Source organism: Carassius carassius, chromosome 32 (assembly GCF_963082965.1).
Source record: "Carassius carassius chromosome 32, fCarCar2.1, whole genome shotgun sequence".
NCBI classification, from domain to species: Eukaryota; Metazoa; Chordata; class Actinopteri; order Cypriniformes; family Cyprinidae; genus Carassius; species Carassius carassius.
The window spans coordinates 13561629-13578924 of NC_081786.1; the positions used below are offsets into that span (position 1 = coordinate 13561629).

General features: G+C 37.7%; 2 protein-coding genes across 2 annotated transcripts; both read left to right on the top strand.

Annotated features, from left to right (window-relative positions):
- The first annotated feature begins 948 nt into the window (after positions 1 to 948).
- Positions 949 to 11293, top strand: LOC132112766 (grainyhead-like protein 3 homolog). The gene is made up of 15 exons (XM_059520415.1): positions 949 to 1069; positions 2328 to 2496; positions 2602 to 2660; positions 3236 to 3440; positions 3618 to 3700; positions 3889 to 4039; positions 4441 to 4552; positions 4798 to 4892; positions 5818 to 5976; positions 6952 to 7027; positions 7393 to 7526; positions 8251 to 8377; positions 8487 to 8572; positions 8677 to 8741; positions 10319 to 11293. The coding sequence occupies exons 1-15, from the start codon at positions 1053 to 1055 to the stop codon at positions 10434 to 10436; spliced, it is 1656 nt and encodes a 551-aa protein (XP_059376398.1). The 5' UTR covers positions 949 to 1052; the 3' UTR covers positions 10437 to 11293.
- Positions 11294 to 13738: 2445 nt separating this feature from the next.
- Positions 13739 to 16853, top strand: LOC132113240 (claudin-23-like). The gene is made up of 2 exons (XM_059521053.1): positions 13739 to 13986; positions 15115 to 16853. Exon 2 carries the CDS (start codon positions 15177 to 15179, stop codon positions 15849 to 15851), a length of 675 nt encoding a protein of 224 aa, XP_059377036.1. The 5' UTR covers positions 13739 to 13986; positions 15115 to 15176; the 3' UTR covers positions 15852 to 16853.
- Positions 16854 to 17296: the final 443 nt, after the last annotated feature.

The following is a 17296-nucleotide window of genomic DNA, read 5'->3' on the forward strand; positions in this document are numbered from 1 at the left end:
ACATCCTCAGAATGTTTTGGTTATTGACAAGTTATGAACAAACATTCTTCCATTATTAATAGTCTTTAATTGTGTTCTCAAAACATTAGCACAAAAATATTTATGCATTGTTCAGAGAATGTTTTTTTAATTTTTTTGTGAAATGTTCATCTAACATTTTTAAGTGTTGCAACAAAAGTAGAGCTCACGTAATGGTTACAAATTGTTTCCTTATCATTTGCATAACCAGGAATTATTTTAAAACATATTAAAATGTTTTTAATGTTCAGATAAAATTATTATTATTTTTTTAAAGAACTTAATGGGAACATTATAGTAAAATGTTCTGTGAACATATATGTTTTAGCTATTTAGACCTTGTAATAAGTATTTTGAGGAAACCAATATTAATTTAATTTGCAACTTTCATTAGTTATTAATAAATGATAAAGAATTAAGCATTATACACCTTTAAACATGATTTGGAAAAGCATGGTATGATATGCAGTAGGAAAGTTATTAAATGCAGGTAAATATGACTTCTTGTTTTGTCGTTTTTCAAAATAATATAAAAGTTGTGGTGGGGGGGGGGGGGCACCAAAAAACAAAACAAAACAAAAAACATGTAGCCAAAACCTTCTTTTTCATTCTGTTAGAGAGAATGACACAACCTTTCATTTGCATGTTAAAACCATGTTCCTTCACCATTGTCTTTAGTTTCTGATCCCAAATAGGATGCATTTCACACCTGTGGCTGGAGACTTTCAGTCTTTTATATGAGGTGTTAATGAGTTAACCCCCCACCACCCCCCTCTCCAAAACACATTCACACACATGCTGAAGTTTCTCTCCAGCACTGAAAGAGTTAAAGGAGGATACACCTGTACTATTACACACCTGTCTCAGGCTGGCAACCAATCAGAGCAAAGAAGAGAGAGGATAAATAGAGAGAGACGATGTGGACACAAATCAAACCGCTTCATTTATCAGGATACCAACACAGAAAAACACATTTGAGAGAAGAGACAAGATTACAAACTAAGGATTTATCATCACTGTCTGTCAGAGGAGTCATGACCAAGGAGATTGAGTAAGTGTCATCAATTTTGCATTCATTTATAATGCTCTAGTTAGGACTTTCTTTGCTTGGCTTTGTTGAACACAAATACAATTCGTTACTAAAATTGAATTGCTATAATCGCTTTCCAGGTATCTTGAATGAATATATATATATATATATATATATATATATATATATATTTTTTTTTTTTTTTTTTTTTTAAAGATTAAGTCTTTAACCTTATTATGATAAAAATATACATATTTTGGTATTAGACACTGTCCAGACATTTTCAAATAAGCTGTTAATGTAGGACTAAAAAACTCAATTTTGTTTCATATGATTCATCTGATTTTGTTGTGGGGTGTGCTATAGTTTGCAGTTTCACAGCTGTGAGCTGTCCGTTCCTCTTGAGTAATGTCTTTCTCCTCTTCTCCCACTCTCCCTCTGCTCATGTGTAAACGGGTCCCCACATGAATGAGTACAAGAAGATCATTTCTGTTGAAAATTGATACCAGGACCAAAACACGCACACTCTGTCTCTTGCTCTTTACAGACAGCATGGTGTAACTATCCTAGGGGCTTGAGTGCACAAACACTGAAAAACATTAGTCTTATGCTAATGTTTCAGAGGTCGGGGTCTATGTCATTATATAGGTGCCTAGAATTAGAAAATATGGGTATATCTGGAAAAGTCTACACAGTTAAAATGAATAAATAAACAGAGAATGCTCATTCAGTTAGTGTGCGCACAGGTGCCTAAACTGCTCTGTTTGTATTTTGGCTTACCATAGCAGACCACCTCATTGCTAATCCTAGTAGTTAAGAAAAGTCCCAAAACAAATCCAACTGTTTGAGGAGTTAGTGATCCTCTTCAAATCCATGTCTTTTGTTTGCGGTGCTTGTGTTAAGATAAATTAAGTTCCTACACTTAGTGTTTGTTTCTGACCGTTGATCCGTTACAATAGAGTATCTGCCCTTAGGAGCACAGATGAGAAGAGAAACTCAGATTTATCACTGTTTCTTGACATTTAGTCCTTTTCTTTTATGTTTTATGGGATTGGATTTTCTTGAGTATTATATAGTTTGAAGTCTGGATGAAGAGCATCAGCTCTCGCACCCTGGATTTATTATTTTGTCACAGAATATTTTATGTGTGGCACACATGTGTGGCACCAGAGGCCCATTTCTGTGGCCTTTAAGCTGTTAATCATTTCGCCATATACATGCAAAATCACATGTTGCACTTTTCAGGGAATGCTTGCTAATATCTCCTTCTTTCACCTAGGGCTCTCATGGTACAACAGAACGAGAGTTTCAACTACTTACGCTATCCAGACAACTACATTATGGACTCTTGGCCTAGCATGGACAGTGGTGACCTCAGCAAGACTAAACCCCGAATGTCTTCAGATGAAGAACTTGCAACTTTAAGCCTTCTTTATGAAGCCTGCAAGGTAACACAAAGATATATATTTAAAATATAAACATAATAATTTCCTATCCATATTTAATTTGTATTATATACATAAATAATATTATAAATGTATTTTATTTTTAAGAACCCTAAAGAGCAGAAGATGACATCATGTGCACGTGAAAGCAGCATGTACATGGACAGGTAAGTTTGACCATACACTTTTTTTTATGATTTATGAATTAAAATGCTTTCATAGTAAGCATATATTATGGGAGCATATATTGCATGTAAATGGTACAAAAGAGAAGGTATGATGAAAATATGTCATGACAGTAAGTTATCCAGATGTAAAATGGCACATTTTCTCTATCCAGTATATTGGTAGATTGAGTAATTTAGCTGAAGATTATCTGAGGTCAGAGCTGGTTCAGCTGTTAATCCTCTTCTTCAACCCATCCCAAAAAAGCTGAGTCACTACACAGCACCCTTTTGTGCAAGTGAAAAATAGCTGCTTATAGAGCTTGTTGGTCTCCCCGATGTCAAAGCCTTCTGTGAAACTCAAACAGTAAAAAGAAAAAAAAAATCTGCGTTAGGTGGCAAACAGCTCCCGCCCTGTGTTTGGCTTTGCTTTTCGTGCAAAGAAAGCTCCATAAACAATGTAGAGATTGAACAAAGCTTCTATTGACTTTAGCTAACAGTTAACTCTGCGTGAATAACATTAATGATGGCGTACGATAAAAAATTGGTCACAATTTGTGCTGTCATTTATCTCTCAGGACAGTGAATAGCGCCTCCCCTGAACTGGCCACGCTGGAGAACGCTCACATCATGAAGCTGCTTTCTGAAAGCATGTCCTCCAGTCATTCAAAGCAAGCATTACTGAGCACTGACAGCTACACTGGGGACAACTTGTACTCCCTCCTGCAACCAACACAGAAATCATGGCCATCTGACCAACCCTTTCTGGAGACGACCCCTGAGGTTTGCAAAGCATTTTAAAACACATTTAAAATATATATTTTTAATATATTTTTTTGTAGTTTCTGAGCCATACCAACAGATCCTAAAATATATGCCATGAATGCCTGAAACAGGTGCTTTGTCCACTATAATTACCATCAATTTATGACACTTCTGTTTGTTTTCTTCAAAAAACAGCCTCTACCCTACAGCACGTTTGTGGGACAAACAAGCCCAGTATACTCAGAGTCCTACACCAACTCTCCTCCAGATAGATACAGGTGAGACTGGCTTCTTAACAGTCTAAGCCTTTACAAATCAGATCTTTTTTTTCTCTCTTTGCGTTTGTTTTCCTCAATAAAATATAACTCAAATTTCATTTGGTGACTGTTTACAAGCTATTAAAAGCAATAGATACTACTATAGAGTAATGCCATTGCATAAAAATGTATTTGACTGTTTTTCACAGGAATGACTTCCAGTTTGTTCTTGGTGCACCACAAGCTTCTCAGCACAAGACAACAGCAATACCAATGGTGTACCTCAACAAGGGGCAGTTTTACCCCATCACACTGCAAGGAGTGGATAGCACTGCTGGGGTGCCATGCAGCAAAGTAAAAGTAAGTTACACTTTCATAGACCCAAATAATGGCAATAAAGGACAAAATTCATTCTTGCCATATATTTGTTCCAAAGAGAAAGAGTTGCTAGTTGTTTAGACATCCACCATTTTGTCATTTAGTAACCATGACGTGCAACAGCATAGAAGCTTTGAGGGAAGTTTCCTAAAACTTCCAAACTCATATGCCCTTGTATATTCTAAGTGTGACAGATTGGCTGTTTTGTAAGCGCATACACTGCTATGGTCAGTGACAGAGCAAAGAGAAAGAGCATTAGTGTGGTGACATACAACGTCGCTTTGTAAATGACAAAAAAGACCTACAGGCGATCACTACTCTCTAAAAACCACAAATTAACCGGTTCTGATTACGCTCCTTTTTTCTTCCTTAATCTCTCGCAGACAGTGATCATGGCTGTGTTTGAGAATGACAAGAGTCCTGAGATGCAGCTGAAGTACTGGAACCACTGGCACGCTCGACAGCCTACCGTTAAACAGAGAGTCATTGATATCGGTGCGTTTCTCACTATCATTCTATCTAAACATAAACATCAGGTATATAATCAAAATTATAATAATTAATTAACTCTAGAAAACAAGACATTACTGATTATGAAAATGAAGAATGTTTTTATTATATACCGGTAACTATGGCCGCACCCATCATTAGATTGAAAGTCAGATGTCATTTGGTTTTGATCTATGTGTGTTTCATATCATACAATTCATATGAATAAATTCATCCTAAATAACATTCAGCTGACTACAAGGAAGTTTTCAGTGGAGTGAGTAACGTGGAAGAGGTGGCTTTCAACGCACTGTCCTTTATCTGGAACACCAATGAAGAAGCAAAGGTACAAGCACAAACACACAGATCCACCTGTCACTTGTTTTTGTGGGGTTGGAGTGATGGGTTGAAAGGAGGATCATTTAGAGGAGTGTCAGAGAGCAGTGGTATCTACGGTATGCAGCCTCCTCAGGCACCTGTCATCAGAGGGAATAAAAAAGAAAGAAAGAGGGAGGGAAGGAAGCAGGGAAGGAGAGAAAGAGAAATAGGGCACATTTCAGCATGCCCCCAGGGTAGTGAAGGGTGGGACAACGAAACTCACAGCAGGTGGAGCAGAGACATAAAGAAAGGATACAATCACTGTAACGCACTTTTATTAATTCAATGAAATATCAACAACAGCAATGTTACAAGACACATTTAAGAGTTGCATATTTTTTAGTTAATAATTGGAATAAACAATTCTTCCACCAAGTTAAATAATTAATTAGTCTAGCATCTAACAATATCCAGTTGCCAAGCAATATAGCAACAATGCATTTTATAAATCAGAATTCTAATTAAAATATTCCAACTGTTAACTGTTATTCGACCTTGTTGTGCTAAATGAATTAGCAGCTACTGTATGAGGAACAAGGAAGAAATTTTTGGAAATCAGCACCGGTTCACTCATTTATTCATTAATCATCATATTATTTTGGTGATTGTTTTTTATTGTTGTTTTACCTCCAGTTCCAACATGTTAGATCGCGCCATGTTGTTCTTCATATGGACACTCCTTTTCTTTTGAAATGATTGGAATTATTGAACAATCATTTGTACCATATTTGCTAATGTTTCCAATCCCTAACCCTTTCTTTTGATTGTATCTGTTTTTTTTTTCTGTATGAAATGTCTTACTGTGTCATCTAGTTAAATAACAAATCCATCTTTCCTGATTTTCAAAATGAGTTTCTTGAGTTTTAATGTATCATGTATTCATGTGTTTACAGGTGCATATTGGCATCAATTCTCTGAGCACTGACTTCTCCTCGCAGAAGGGGGTCAAAGGTCTTCCCCTGAATCTTCAGATCGACACCTATGATTTCAGCTCAGGGAACAACCGCCTCATTCACAGAGCTGTTTGTCAGATTAAGATCTTCTGCGATAAGGTGAGCCAGTGCCCCACAAATTAAAAAAGTATATATATATAAAATAAATTATATATAACTTATAAAGTATATATATAAATTAATAAATTTGTTTTTAAGAATCAAAACCCAAAAGAGAATTTTATAACAGCATGAAAAGATGCACACATTCATTTCAAGGCTTAATTAAACCTGAAACATGGATCTGAAACATTTAGTTTCATTATCAGGGTGTGCAGTGGATCTTTGTCGCTAATTTGGCTCATCTTGGACTGCGTCATAAACTGTTAAACAAAACACAGCCCTGACTCACTGTTACCATGACATACTTTAGTTATTTATCTGAAAAGTGTCTGACCTCCGATCTTTTACTGGCACATTCTCAATTACGTGATAACTGTATTCACTGAAGCAGAAAAAGAAAATAGACACTGAAGTATTTGTGCATTTTTTTCTTTCAGTCTGTCTGCCTCTCTTTCGGTGTCTCTCACCCTTACACTTTCTGATACCTCTATCTTCTGATTCTTATTGATCCCTTTTGTTGAGCTGATCAGATAAATGTCACCAGACCGCCTTATCTCCTCATCTCCTTTAAGGCTGTTTTTGTGTTCCACATTGGCCATAGTTATTAGCTGTTTGATAGTGTGTGGGGGAAATGCATGATGGGAAGGTTAGATTTAACACACGTCTGACTGGTTTAGCAGCAGCAGGTGAACTGAGTGCATAACTGCATTGCTGTGGTTTCTCTAGCTGGATCAAATGCATATTTACTACACAGCTACACAGCTAAACTAGACATGAACTCTTGAGTTGTTTACAAGAATGGTTTTCAATAGACATAAGTTCTAAAGCATAGTTTTAAGAGTTTTAAAAACTCTTTTGCATGGTTAATTATTGGTTAATTAAGTGTTTTATAAGCCGTTCTAATATGCAATATGCAATACAATTTGTAATTGCTCAGATTCTAAATGTTTTATTGTCCTTGAATTCTTGCAGGGAGCAGAGAGGAAGATGAGAGACGAGGAGAGGAAGAGAAGCAAGAGGAGGACCAAGAATGACTCCAGCAACAATAGTGAGTGCTTTCAGTCATATGATTACAGCCTGAGACTTTCAGAGAACACCCCTTACCATCCAAACAAAAGCATAAAGAAAACCCAGTTCATATCTTCCATGTTTGTTGTCTATGTTCTGACCCAAAAAACCACTGAAATGCTTTACGGCTACTTAGGATTTGCTCCTAATTTGGCACAAGTCAAAACCAAAACTAGCTTTCAAGCACATATTTTTAACCAAGTGTAATAAAGGGCTCTCAAACTCAAATGATCTGCGGGCCACTAGCCAAACTGTGCTTTCCACCATGGTTTTCAATCATTAATGAAGTCATGCCTTCATTAACTGCTTTGAGTGTTAGATTAAAGCTGTTTGTCTTCTCCTCAGGTTGTAAACAGGGACTAGTTTCCAGCTCTGTCGGAAAGGACTCTACCTATTTTAAAACTCTAGACGATCATGTCACACAACCTGTTTTATTCATCCCAGAGATGCACTTCAGCACCATGCAGCGCTGTGGCCTGGTACGTCTGTCTTACACACACACACACACACACACACACACACACACACACACACACACATGCTCTTCCCTATATCCTAGGATATGCGGCTTACCGCAGCATTGTTGAGTCATGTTCACCAACACCCTGAGGGCTGAGTGTATGGGAGCAAGGGAGGAAAAGTGTGGGAAAAAATGCAGTGGGAAAGAAGTGGGCTTGGAAAAGAATAAGAGAAAGTGATCTCGAGATCAGACATGCTAACTGGTGCGCTCCTGAGTTGACATGACAGCAAGCGAAACTCACCTGAGGAGGGGACTGACACAGGGTTTAATCCGTGGGAGCTCAAACACATGCACACACACACTTCTGAGGGTGTTGAAGAGATGCTTTTCAGCTGTGTTTACACAGCCTAAGAGAGGAGAGATGGAGGCTGTTCTGACAGGCCTTTTTCCCCACAGTCCAGACTACCGAAATTCTCATTTGTTATATTTCGACATCGTTTCTAAACATCAGGCCTTTTTACATGTAGTCACAGCCCAAATTAGTGACTTTAGCATATTAGTGAAGGATTAAGAAGTCATGCAATCATCCTACGTTTTTTTCTGCACTGTCGCACCTCTTAGTCTTCAAGATGTCACTGTGATAAAGTTGTTATCATCGTAATCATCAGCGTGCAAACACGCAAGTGACAGAAAACTAAGCGCCATTTTAACATCCTTGATTTTATCTGTTTGTTATTGTCCAGGTGCCCCCTGTTAGCATGGAGGAAAGTGACAGGACATCACTGAAACGTATCAACTGCCACGTAGACGGTGGCGACCAGAGCACCTCCCCGCCGAGCAAACAAGCCCGCCGAGATGAGCAACAGAGAGGTACGGAAGAATCAAGATTAATTTAGAAATGCAGAAGCCTGGGAACATATCAGTTTGCGATAAAAATCACAGTCCCACAGTGTTTTAATGCTAAATTCTTTATTCTCAGTTCTCCTGTATGTCAGACGAGAGACTGAGGAAGTATTCGATGCCCTCATGTTGAACACGCCGACGCTTAAGGGCCTGAGAGAAGCGGTGAGTTTTCCACCTCTCTTTCCGTTACACATATTTGCGAAGATCTCACCTCGAAGAGGAATTGTACCAAAAATGTGACTCATGTCCCCTTTCTGCCTTCTCAGATTTCAGAAAAGTACGGTATGCAAGAAGACACCATTGGGAAAATCTTCAAGAAGTGCAAAAGAGGGTGAGTGAGATATTTCCAAGCTAAACTCCATTGGGCGGAAACGTTTGGGGAGCTATGACGATGTCACGAACACAGATAGAGGGATGTCGAAATGCTCTTTCACGAAGTCGAACGACTGTTAAACCCTTTTCTTATAATCTGAGCTCTATCTCAACAAGCTGCCAGGAAGCAAAGTGCACAGACTGGGTTGACAGGAGATCTATAGTGTTTGGAATGCGATGATTGCTGCTCCCCTTCAAAAAAAAAGCTGAATAAAAGCTAAACAAAAGAAGGAAGACAAGATGATTTCAACATAGGTAGACAGGTAGACTCATCTGACTGTGCTGTATTTTTTATTTTTTTATTTTTGGTTTATGAAGCTCAGATAGAAACAGTATAGATGAGGGCTGTGCAGGAAGGCGGCACTGGGGTCTACATGCAACATAATGAGCTTGGGCTCTAGAAAAACACCATTTATCTCTTTGGTTGGTGATCAGCCATGACACCATATAGACATTTGTGCATACCTGTTCACTCATCCATTTCAGAACATGTGTGGGAATAACTCAACTCAGTGCATCATAAAGTATAAGGCTTTAACATAAAGCATATAATTGTATGACCATATTTCACATCCTGCTGGAGCTTTTGACCTACATAGGTCAAAGAAACTTGTCCAGGGCTCTATTTTATCTTAATCATCCTAGCCTAGAGATGTGTAACTTGGAGCTCAATTTTCCTCAGGCCGTTAGCTGATGATATGGCTGAGGGATAGGGACAGGTCGGGCCACATTCTCGCTCATTCTCTCACCCCAATCTTTAATCAGACTCCCTCCACCCTCAGGGCTGGGAGAGCTGGCATGACCTCACAGTTAGTCTGTCATACACCCGCACATCGCATACATGTTGGCCGGTAGAGACGACTGTTGTGCCAAATAATTGTTTGCGTAAGTCATGAGATAAGGATTTGTGTTTTTAAGGATCTAAATCAGGGTCTGCCCTTGGGGAAGGAATGATGAATGCTTTAGAAGATTGTACAGGAATACTTAAGGTTTCTTTCAGCAGTTGCTAGGGCACAGATCATCTGTACGTCAGTCAGTGTCACTCAACAGCTCAACATAGTCATAATGACTAAAACAAATAATCGTGCATTAATGCCAAATGTCAATGAGCAGGTGTTGGAATTAAAGCACTATGGTTTTTGTGCAGATGAGAAGCAACTTTTGGAGTTGTGTGTGTTTGGTTCTACAGATACATGATTTAATGCTACTGTAACAGATATTGTACTTTTACATCTAGATTACCTTTGCTGTAATCTTATGCAAAATTAAAGTTAATCTTGAATAATAATTTTCAAATGTTTCTTTAATAATATTTTAGCAACATGAATATACATATTCCATACTGTACATGTCGTGATGCCTAAATTTACTTATAGAATTTAAAATGCTTTGAATGTTTTGAGTTTTATTATTTTTAATTTATTAAAATAGTTTAGCATTTTAATATGTCCAATCTGTTGGTTAGCAGAGCAATGTATGAGCCAGAATATTAATATTAAGAATTTCTATAACTTATTCTTTCTTTCTTATGAACAGGATCTTTGTGAACATGGATGACAACATCATTGAGCATTACAGCAACCACTCTGCCTTCCTCATCGAGATCACTGAAGTCATGATCAACCACTTCCAGATCACACTTATGGAGTTATGAATGACATTATCAGCTAGTGACAGCACACCTGGTGCTGCTGCTGGCAGCTTCTTTCTGCTCTTTCAATCCAAAAGCATGACTAGGAGCCAGATTCTGCAGTCGCTCTGGAAACAGCTCACCTGCCAGTTCCAACATTTTTAGTTTTAACAAGACATATCAGTACCGGACAGTGTAAATACCATTTTCCACTTTTGTACCTTTTTTTTAATTATTTTATCAACTATAATTTTATAACACGAGCAATTATGATCAACAAGGTACATGTTCTGTAAATATTAATTGTAAATAGACATAATTATCATAATGTTGTGTGTTGACGTGATTTTAAAAGAGTTATATGTTATTTCAATGATAAACTTGCCTTTTTGGACGCTGCTTCTTTGTTGGTTACAGTAGGCCCATCATTTCTAGGACAGGATGTGATGCGTTTGTATTGCTTTATGCTCTGATGGTGGTTCGCATGTTTATTAATCTTGCCGCTTGTACTTCAGCATACTTCCAGTCAGGGTCCTGTAACTATCAGCCTTTTAGTTTCACAACTGGAACACTCCACAAACAGACACAAGTGTTTTAGACATTTAAGTCGCACATTTCCACCCTTAAATTGCCAGTGTTTCGATCACATTTTGAAAACTGGCTCCACACATTTCGAATCTGTGTGGCTGTAACGGTTGTCAGGACAGCCAGCCCTTTTTGTCCTCTAAAATTTAGTCAAGAAAGTTCGGACGAACCACTGCAATGTCGAACTTGCCCGGATATCAGATTAAATAACGGTGACTTTTCATTTTGTGGATTTTGCCTCACAAAACTTGTACATTTCAAATTCTTTGTATTGCTTTCAAACAATATTGATATACTAAAGCTGTGTTTTTCTTTTTTTTACTGCCTCTGCTTTTATATGGAAAATAAAATCCATTACATTTTAAAGTGTTTTGTTATTGTTTGAAGATATTCCCTTGCTGAAATCATTTACAGCTGTTAAACTGTATGGCCCGCAACTTAATAGGTCGCACACAAACTGCGATTGAAATCAGAAATATAAAGTGCAATTACTCATATTTAAGTTCATTAATGGGCATAACCCTCACAAAAACATGGTTTTGTTATAGTAAAAGTGTAGTAACCATGTTTTTTTGGTGTTTTGATCACCATTTATACAACCACAGATTTAGGCTAAATATGGTATAAAGTAAACTAAACTATGGTTAGTGTAGCAAAACCATAGTTAATTTGTGGTTTCCATGTTTTAAATAGTTTTTTTTTTTTTTTTTTAAATTTGTAAGATAGTAAAACCATAGTAAATTGTTTGTAAAAGAACTTACACTTACCTGTTTCACATGATGCAAGTGTGGCTGTGTCTGAAAGCAGCTGACTTTCTGCCTTATTAACGTTTTTTTACACAATTATTTCATTATTTATACTGATTTCCCACTATAAATAACATTAAAAGTGTAAACAGTTAGTCAGAAACATACATTTACACTGAGCATCCAATGTAACTTTCAGACGCCATCTTTGTTTTTTAATCCCAACCGTCCCGGAATGGAACGCACAGGATTGTGGGATATCAAAGGCAATGAAGGAAACATCTAGGCTGTTTCTCAATTCCAAGAACACAAAGAACGGACTTGCGTTCTCGTGGAGACCGGTCTTGCCAAGCTTCCTTGGAAGAACGCACTCGGGAGGACGCGAGAACACAGAATGCACCCTTATGAGTATTGAGATGTGCTGCGTTCTTGCTTAACTGACCGTGTAATCACAGCATAAACAGCGGCCAATGAACCATAAATATAACATAACATTACAAACAAATGTCATAACTTATTAAAACATTTTATACTATTATAGATATTATTTACATATAACTGTATAACGTTTTATTTTACATTGTTATATGTTTAACTATGACTAAGTTAAGATTCATTTTAATATGCCAATAAAAAATACTGCAGATTTTCTCCGAAGGCAGGATTTTATAGCTTTCGGACACAGCGTGTGTCACAGATCATAGAATTTCCCGCGCTGCTTTATAGCGATGGCGGCGGCGCTGGCTGCACGTGTGCTTCTTGAGAAAACAAAGAGAGCTCAGCAGCCTGTGTGTTCTGATTCAAGCACTTGACTCTCATGAATCTTTTAACGAGCTGCTACACAGACATAGGAGTTATCTCTTCGAATCAGTCTGACGAATTCTTCATTGAATCCGTCAGAGCTGCCACTGAACATGCCTCGTAGAATTGATTCCGTGTCAATGGGTGAATATTTTAAGAAAGCAACAAATATTTTTTTTGTCACTTGACTAAATGGCTGTCATTTATAGTTTATTTATAGTTTATTTATAGTTTCACTTTTACAGCTAATTTGCCTGATTTCAATAAAAAAAATATTTATGACATTGTATTAGGCATAAATGTTTCAGTGTCTTTTTGTTAATGAGGGATTTGTGGAAACATTGACATCTTTGAATACTAGATATGCACTTCAGACATCTTCAATATGTAGGCAACGTCAATCATTGCATTTTTTTTCATAGTGTTGTCACTATGACATATCTACAAAATATGTCATAAAATATATTACCTTTCAGATTAAATATTTTCAAATAAATATACTTTTTAGAAGAATTGCTTTTATTGTGATTCTGCTTTGTCATTGGTTGTTCAATTGTTCAACTTATTCAAGTTGTCAAAAAAAATTCTGCAATAGTTAATTGAGTATTTTATTTAAATGTAAATAAGAATTATATCAATTATATATTCTGTGAAAGTCTTCTTGTCCCAGGTAGGGGACCACATCAACCCACATTTTGTGCTATGACAACCAAATAAGCCAATTAGCATTACCATTATGCCCATGCTTAAATCTAAATATGTTATTCTTAAGAGGGCATCTTACCCTATGCTTCACAGACTTTGTTCATGTTTATTTTCATTTTTATAGCCCCATATGCCTTGTGGTAATGCAATGAAATCGACCAGTACACCTAATCAATGTATTTATATAACAATTTATATTTATATTAGCCTATTATTATTTTTATTTTTTTTAAAGATGCACATTTTCCTTTATAATAAAACAAATTTTGTTCAGTTTTTTAACATCCCCACAGGACCATTATTTACATTTAGGCTTTATATGCCATAAATAAAAATTAAAGAGTATCACTGACATAAGTACCTATGAGGTCAGCGCTTATGTACATCTTCTGACTGACATCTTTCTTAGGAATTTAATAAATATGTATGTGTCTACATGGCCAAGATGAATACAAATGATAGAAGGCAGACTTTTTAAATTCATATTCTTTTTCTTTTATCAGATCGAACAGTTCAGCAGGCAGTCTGCATATTGCAGTCAGCACACGTTGGACTTGCTGTTTGTTCTGTGTGTGCGCGTGTCTCTGTTTGAAAGAAGGACGGGGGTGTATGGAAAGCTCATACACAAGACTAGAGAATCAGAGAGAGAGGGAAAGAGAAAGCACAGAAAGCAGAAGGACCCATCTCAGAATTAACAAAGAAAACAGCTGAATGATCATTCATTCTTCTGCGGAGAGGTGAGTACATGACATCTCTGTTATGTGTGATTTAAATAGAGAAGCAGATGATTTTAATATATCTGGGTGAATGCAAAAACCAGGTCAGGAGAACAGGTCAATGCACTTGTCTTACATCTTTGTCTGAGTGGTCTGTGTGGCTAGTTTGCGTATTATTCCAAATCCTGTTGATCCTTTTCATGATGGAATGAGCTTTTCATCTTTTTCAATCAAAGCTTGACTACTGTGGTTCCGATCTCACTGTCATGCCGTTTTTCCATATATTTAATGACTAGTGTGGTTTGGAGACAGATGTCAAAAGTGTCAGAGTGAGTAGCTGCATTTTGTTTGTGTGGCAGATTCTGTTGTTTTCATTAACGTACGGGTGCCAGTGCACCCTTTTAAATGTTTTTTGGGTTGCCATGCAACAAAAGTGAGTGGAATAGGAAACTGATGCAAAGATAGATGTGGCTGTACTCTAAGAGCATGCAGTGATTGACCAAACTGTTGAAATTTACGCCCACACCCCTCTCACAGATACCTTTGAAGGTGATATTGTCAACCAATTAGATGATGAAAACACTCCACAGTCTTGTTAAATAATTGTGGGTTCATGCATTAAAAATAGCTGCTTTTTATAGCATCACATCATTCGAGGGTGTCTTTTGTCCTTGTCTCCTAGAACAGAATTCAGCTTGCTCTCTCAGCTCCCAGACGTCTGGCTTCCTGTCTATGCATAATATCTGTGAACGGTTTCAAAACATACACCGTTCACACTATCAGCGACAGCACAACCACACAATTGCATCAAAAGATGATGTTCAGAGACTAGCACCTGTGGCTGATAGTGCAAGAACCATTTCAGATGTACCACAAAAGATGCAACCGTCCAGGTTACTGTCTCTTAGCAACAGCGGGCCATTCACCTCCACTGTGCTGGTTGCCAGGAATGACGATGTTTCTTAGAGCTCAAAGGAGAGAGTCATCGGCTAACAAGACATGCATATACGCACTCTTCCTCTTTTAGATCTAACAGACTGCGAATCCAGGAATGCATTTCCGACGAAATGGAGGGGATTTAAATGAAAGTATCTTCTAGAATCTGTGCGAGTGGAATGAGTTTAACTGAAATTTTACTCTTTTTCCCAGGTCTTCGCCGGTGGTTTCAAGCTTAGCATCATCCTGAAAAGCTACAAGTTGACAAAGACGTGATGCACACTCCAGTGTCCATGCTGATGGGGGTTGTGTTCGCTCCCTTGGGCCTTGTGCTGGTGTTCACTGCCGCGATCACGCCGCAGTGGAGGGAGGGACAGGCGCGGTTGGGTGCGGCAGGGCGTGCCGGAGCTACGGAGCTCCTCTTACTTCGTTCGGACGGCCTGTGGGAGAGCTGCCTGCAGGTGGTGCACTCCGAAGTCAAAGAGTGCTGGCCCGTGTCGGGGTCCTACCAGCGGGATGCTCGGGTTCGAATGGTCCAGGGGATGGTGCTCTCGTCTCTTTTCCTGTGCGGTGCTGGGATTGTCCTCGCCAGCGTGGGTGTCCGCTGCTGGACTGATATCCCACTTAGGAGTGTAGCTGCAGCTGGTGGCCTGTTGGTGGCGCTGGCGGGTGTGCTCAGTCTCACTGCATTAGGAGTGTACACTCATAATCTTTCAAAGCTGGGGATCGAGGTGAATTCAACTGTATCAGAGACGCAAGGACTCAACGTACACAAGCCACCCCGACTAACGTTACACCCAGCCGGGTCGCTTTATTTTGGGTGGGTGGGAGCTTGGGTACAGGTGCTGGGAGGGGCCGCACTGCTTTTTGGGTTCAAAAGCATGAAGTGTTCATCCTGCCGTAAGCAGAGACTCAAAGACAGTGCAGAGATGTATGAGGTAAACTGTTAGATGGAGCTAACGTTCCTGAGAGGTGAAGAGACTCTTACAGTGTTTAAACACATTGGCACATGGCTCAGTGTAGTGCAGCTGTAGTGTTTATTAACTGGACGAATCAGAAATTATACACGTGATGTTTCTAAAGAGAACTATATTAAAATATGTAGGAAACTGCTAACAGAAGCCTTAAGTCCTGTTCAAACCAAGAACTATACTATAAAGAACTCTATATTAGCATCCATACCAGCAAAGTCAGGTTAGTTCTGATTAATAACCATTAGTCTTTCTGAAAGCAATTTCAATGACATCAGCGTTATTATCGTTATTGCTGTGTCTTAAAAATTTATATAGTTATCGTCCTTGGTGTGAACATGAGGTTGGTTCACATAGAATGTGTTTTTGTTTTCTTCTGCGCGTTATAATTTTTTCTGTCTTTTACAATTCTATTTATTTATTTACTGTTTTGTTTTCGGTTTTGCCAACTTTTAAAAATGCTAATGGATACATTGCGTTCCTTTTTATTCGCATATCATGCGCCTCATTTAAATGCAAAGATGCATTCTGTGTGAACGGTCCCTCAGCTGATAAGACATAGATTGTAGCCTATGAGTTGTCTATTTCGTGGCAGATTTTACCGTTGATCATGACAGAATACTGTATTATTATTAAGCTGTTGTTAAATGAAAGCAATGTACTAGTGTCACAAAGCTGTTGTCGTTTCAGGCTTTTCCCACTAGTGTGTGAAATATTTGTCATGTTTCATTTATTTTAAGCCTATGGCTGGTAAAAAGCATTTACTGGTACTAGTAATATATTGATCTGTAAGTAATTACTATCTTTACTTGATAAATCTTTCTGTTGTAAATGTGTTTAGTTATTGACTGTAATACTATATGTGTTAGACTATTCATTAAATGTTTCAAAGCATTTTTTCCTGCTGCCCCTGCGATGTGAAAAGTAAGACTGCTTGTAATAGGCCTATATCGTCACACCTGCACAAACTATCTATAGGCTTGTCATCAGAGGTGGGTAGAGTACCCAAAAACTGTACTCAAGTAAAAGTAAAAGTACTTCTAGAAATATTTACTCAAGTAAAAGTAAAAGTACTAGTCTTGAATAGTTACTTGAGTAAGAGTAAAAGAGTATCGGATAAAAAATCTACTCAAGTAGTTAGTTACTAGTTACTTTGGGTCATATATACTGAGCCTATTTTTATTTAGATATATAGATAAAATGTATGTAATGTATGTGTGCGTGTATAAATATATATATTTTATCAGCCTTTACTCCAATTTATGTAATTTATTATAAAACCTTGTCTGTTTACTTAAGTAACAGATATAGGTGTCATGCCTTAACATATTTTTAATACGACTGACTTTATATTAAATGTGAATTTAACATTGAAAGTTAATGTGATATAAATATTGCTACTAATCTTTCATTGTTCAGAAAGA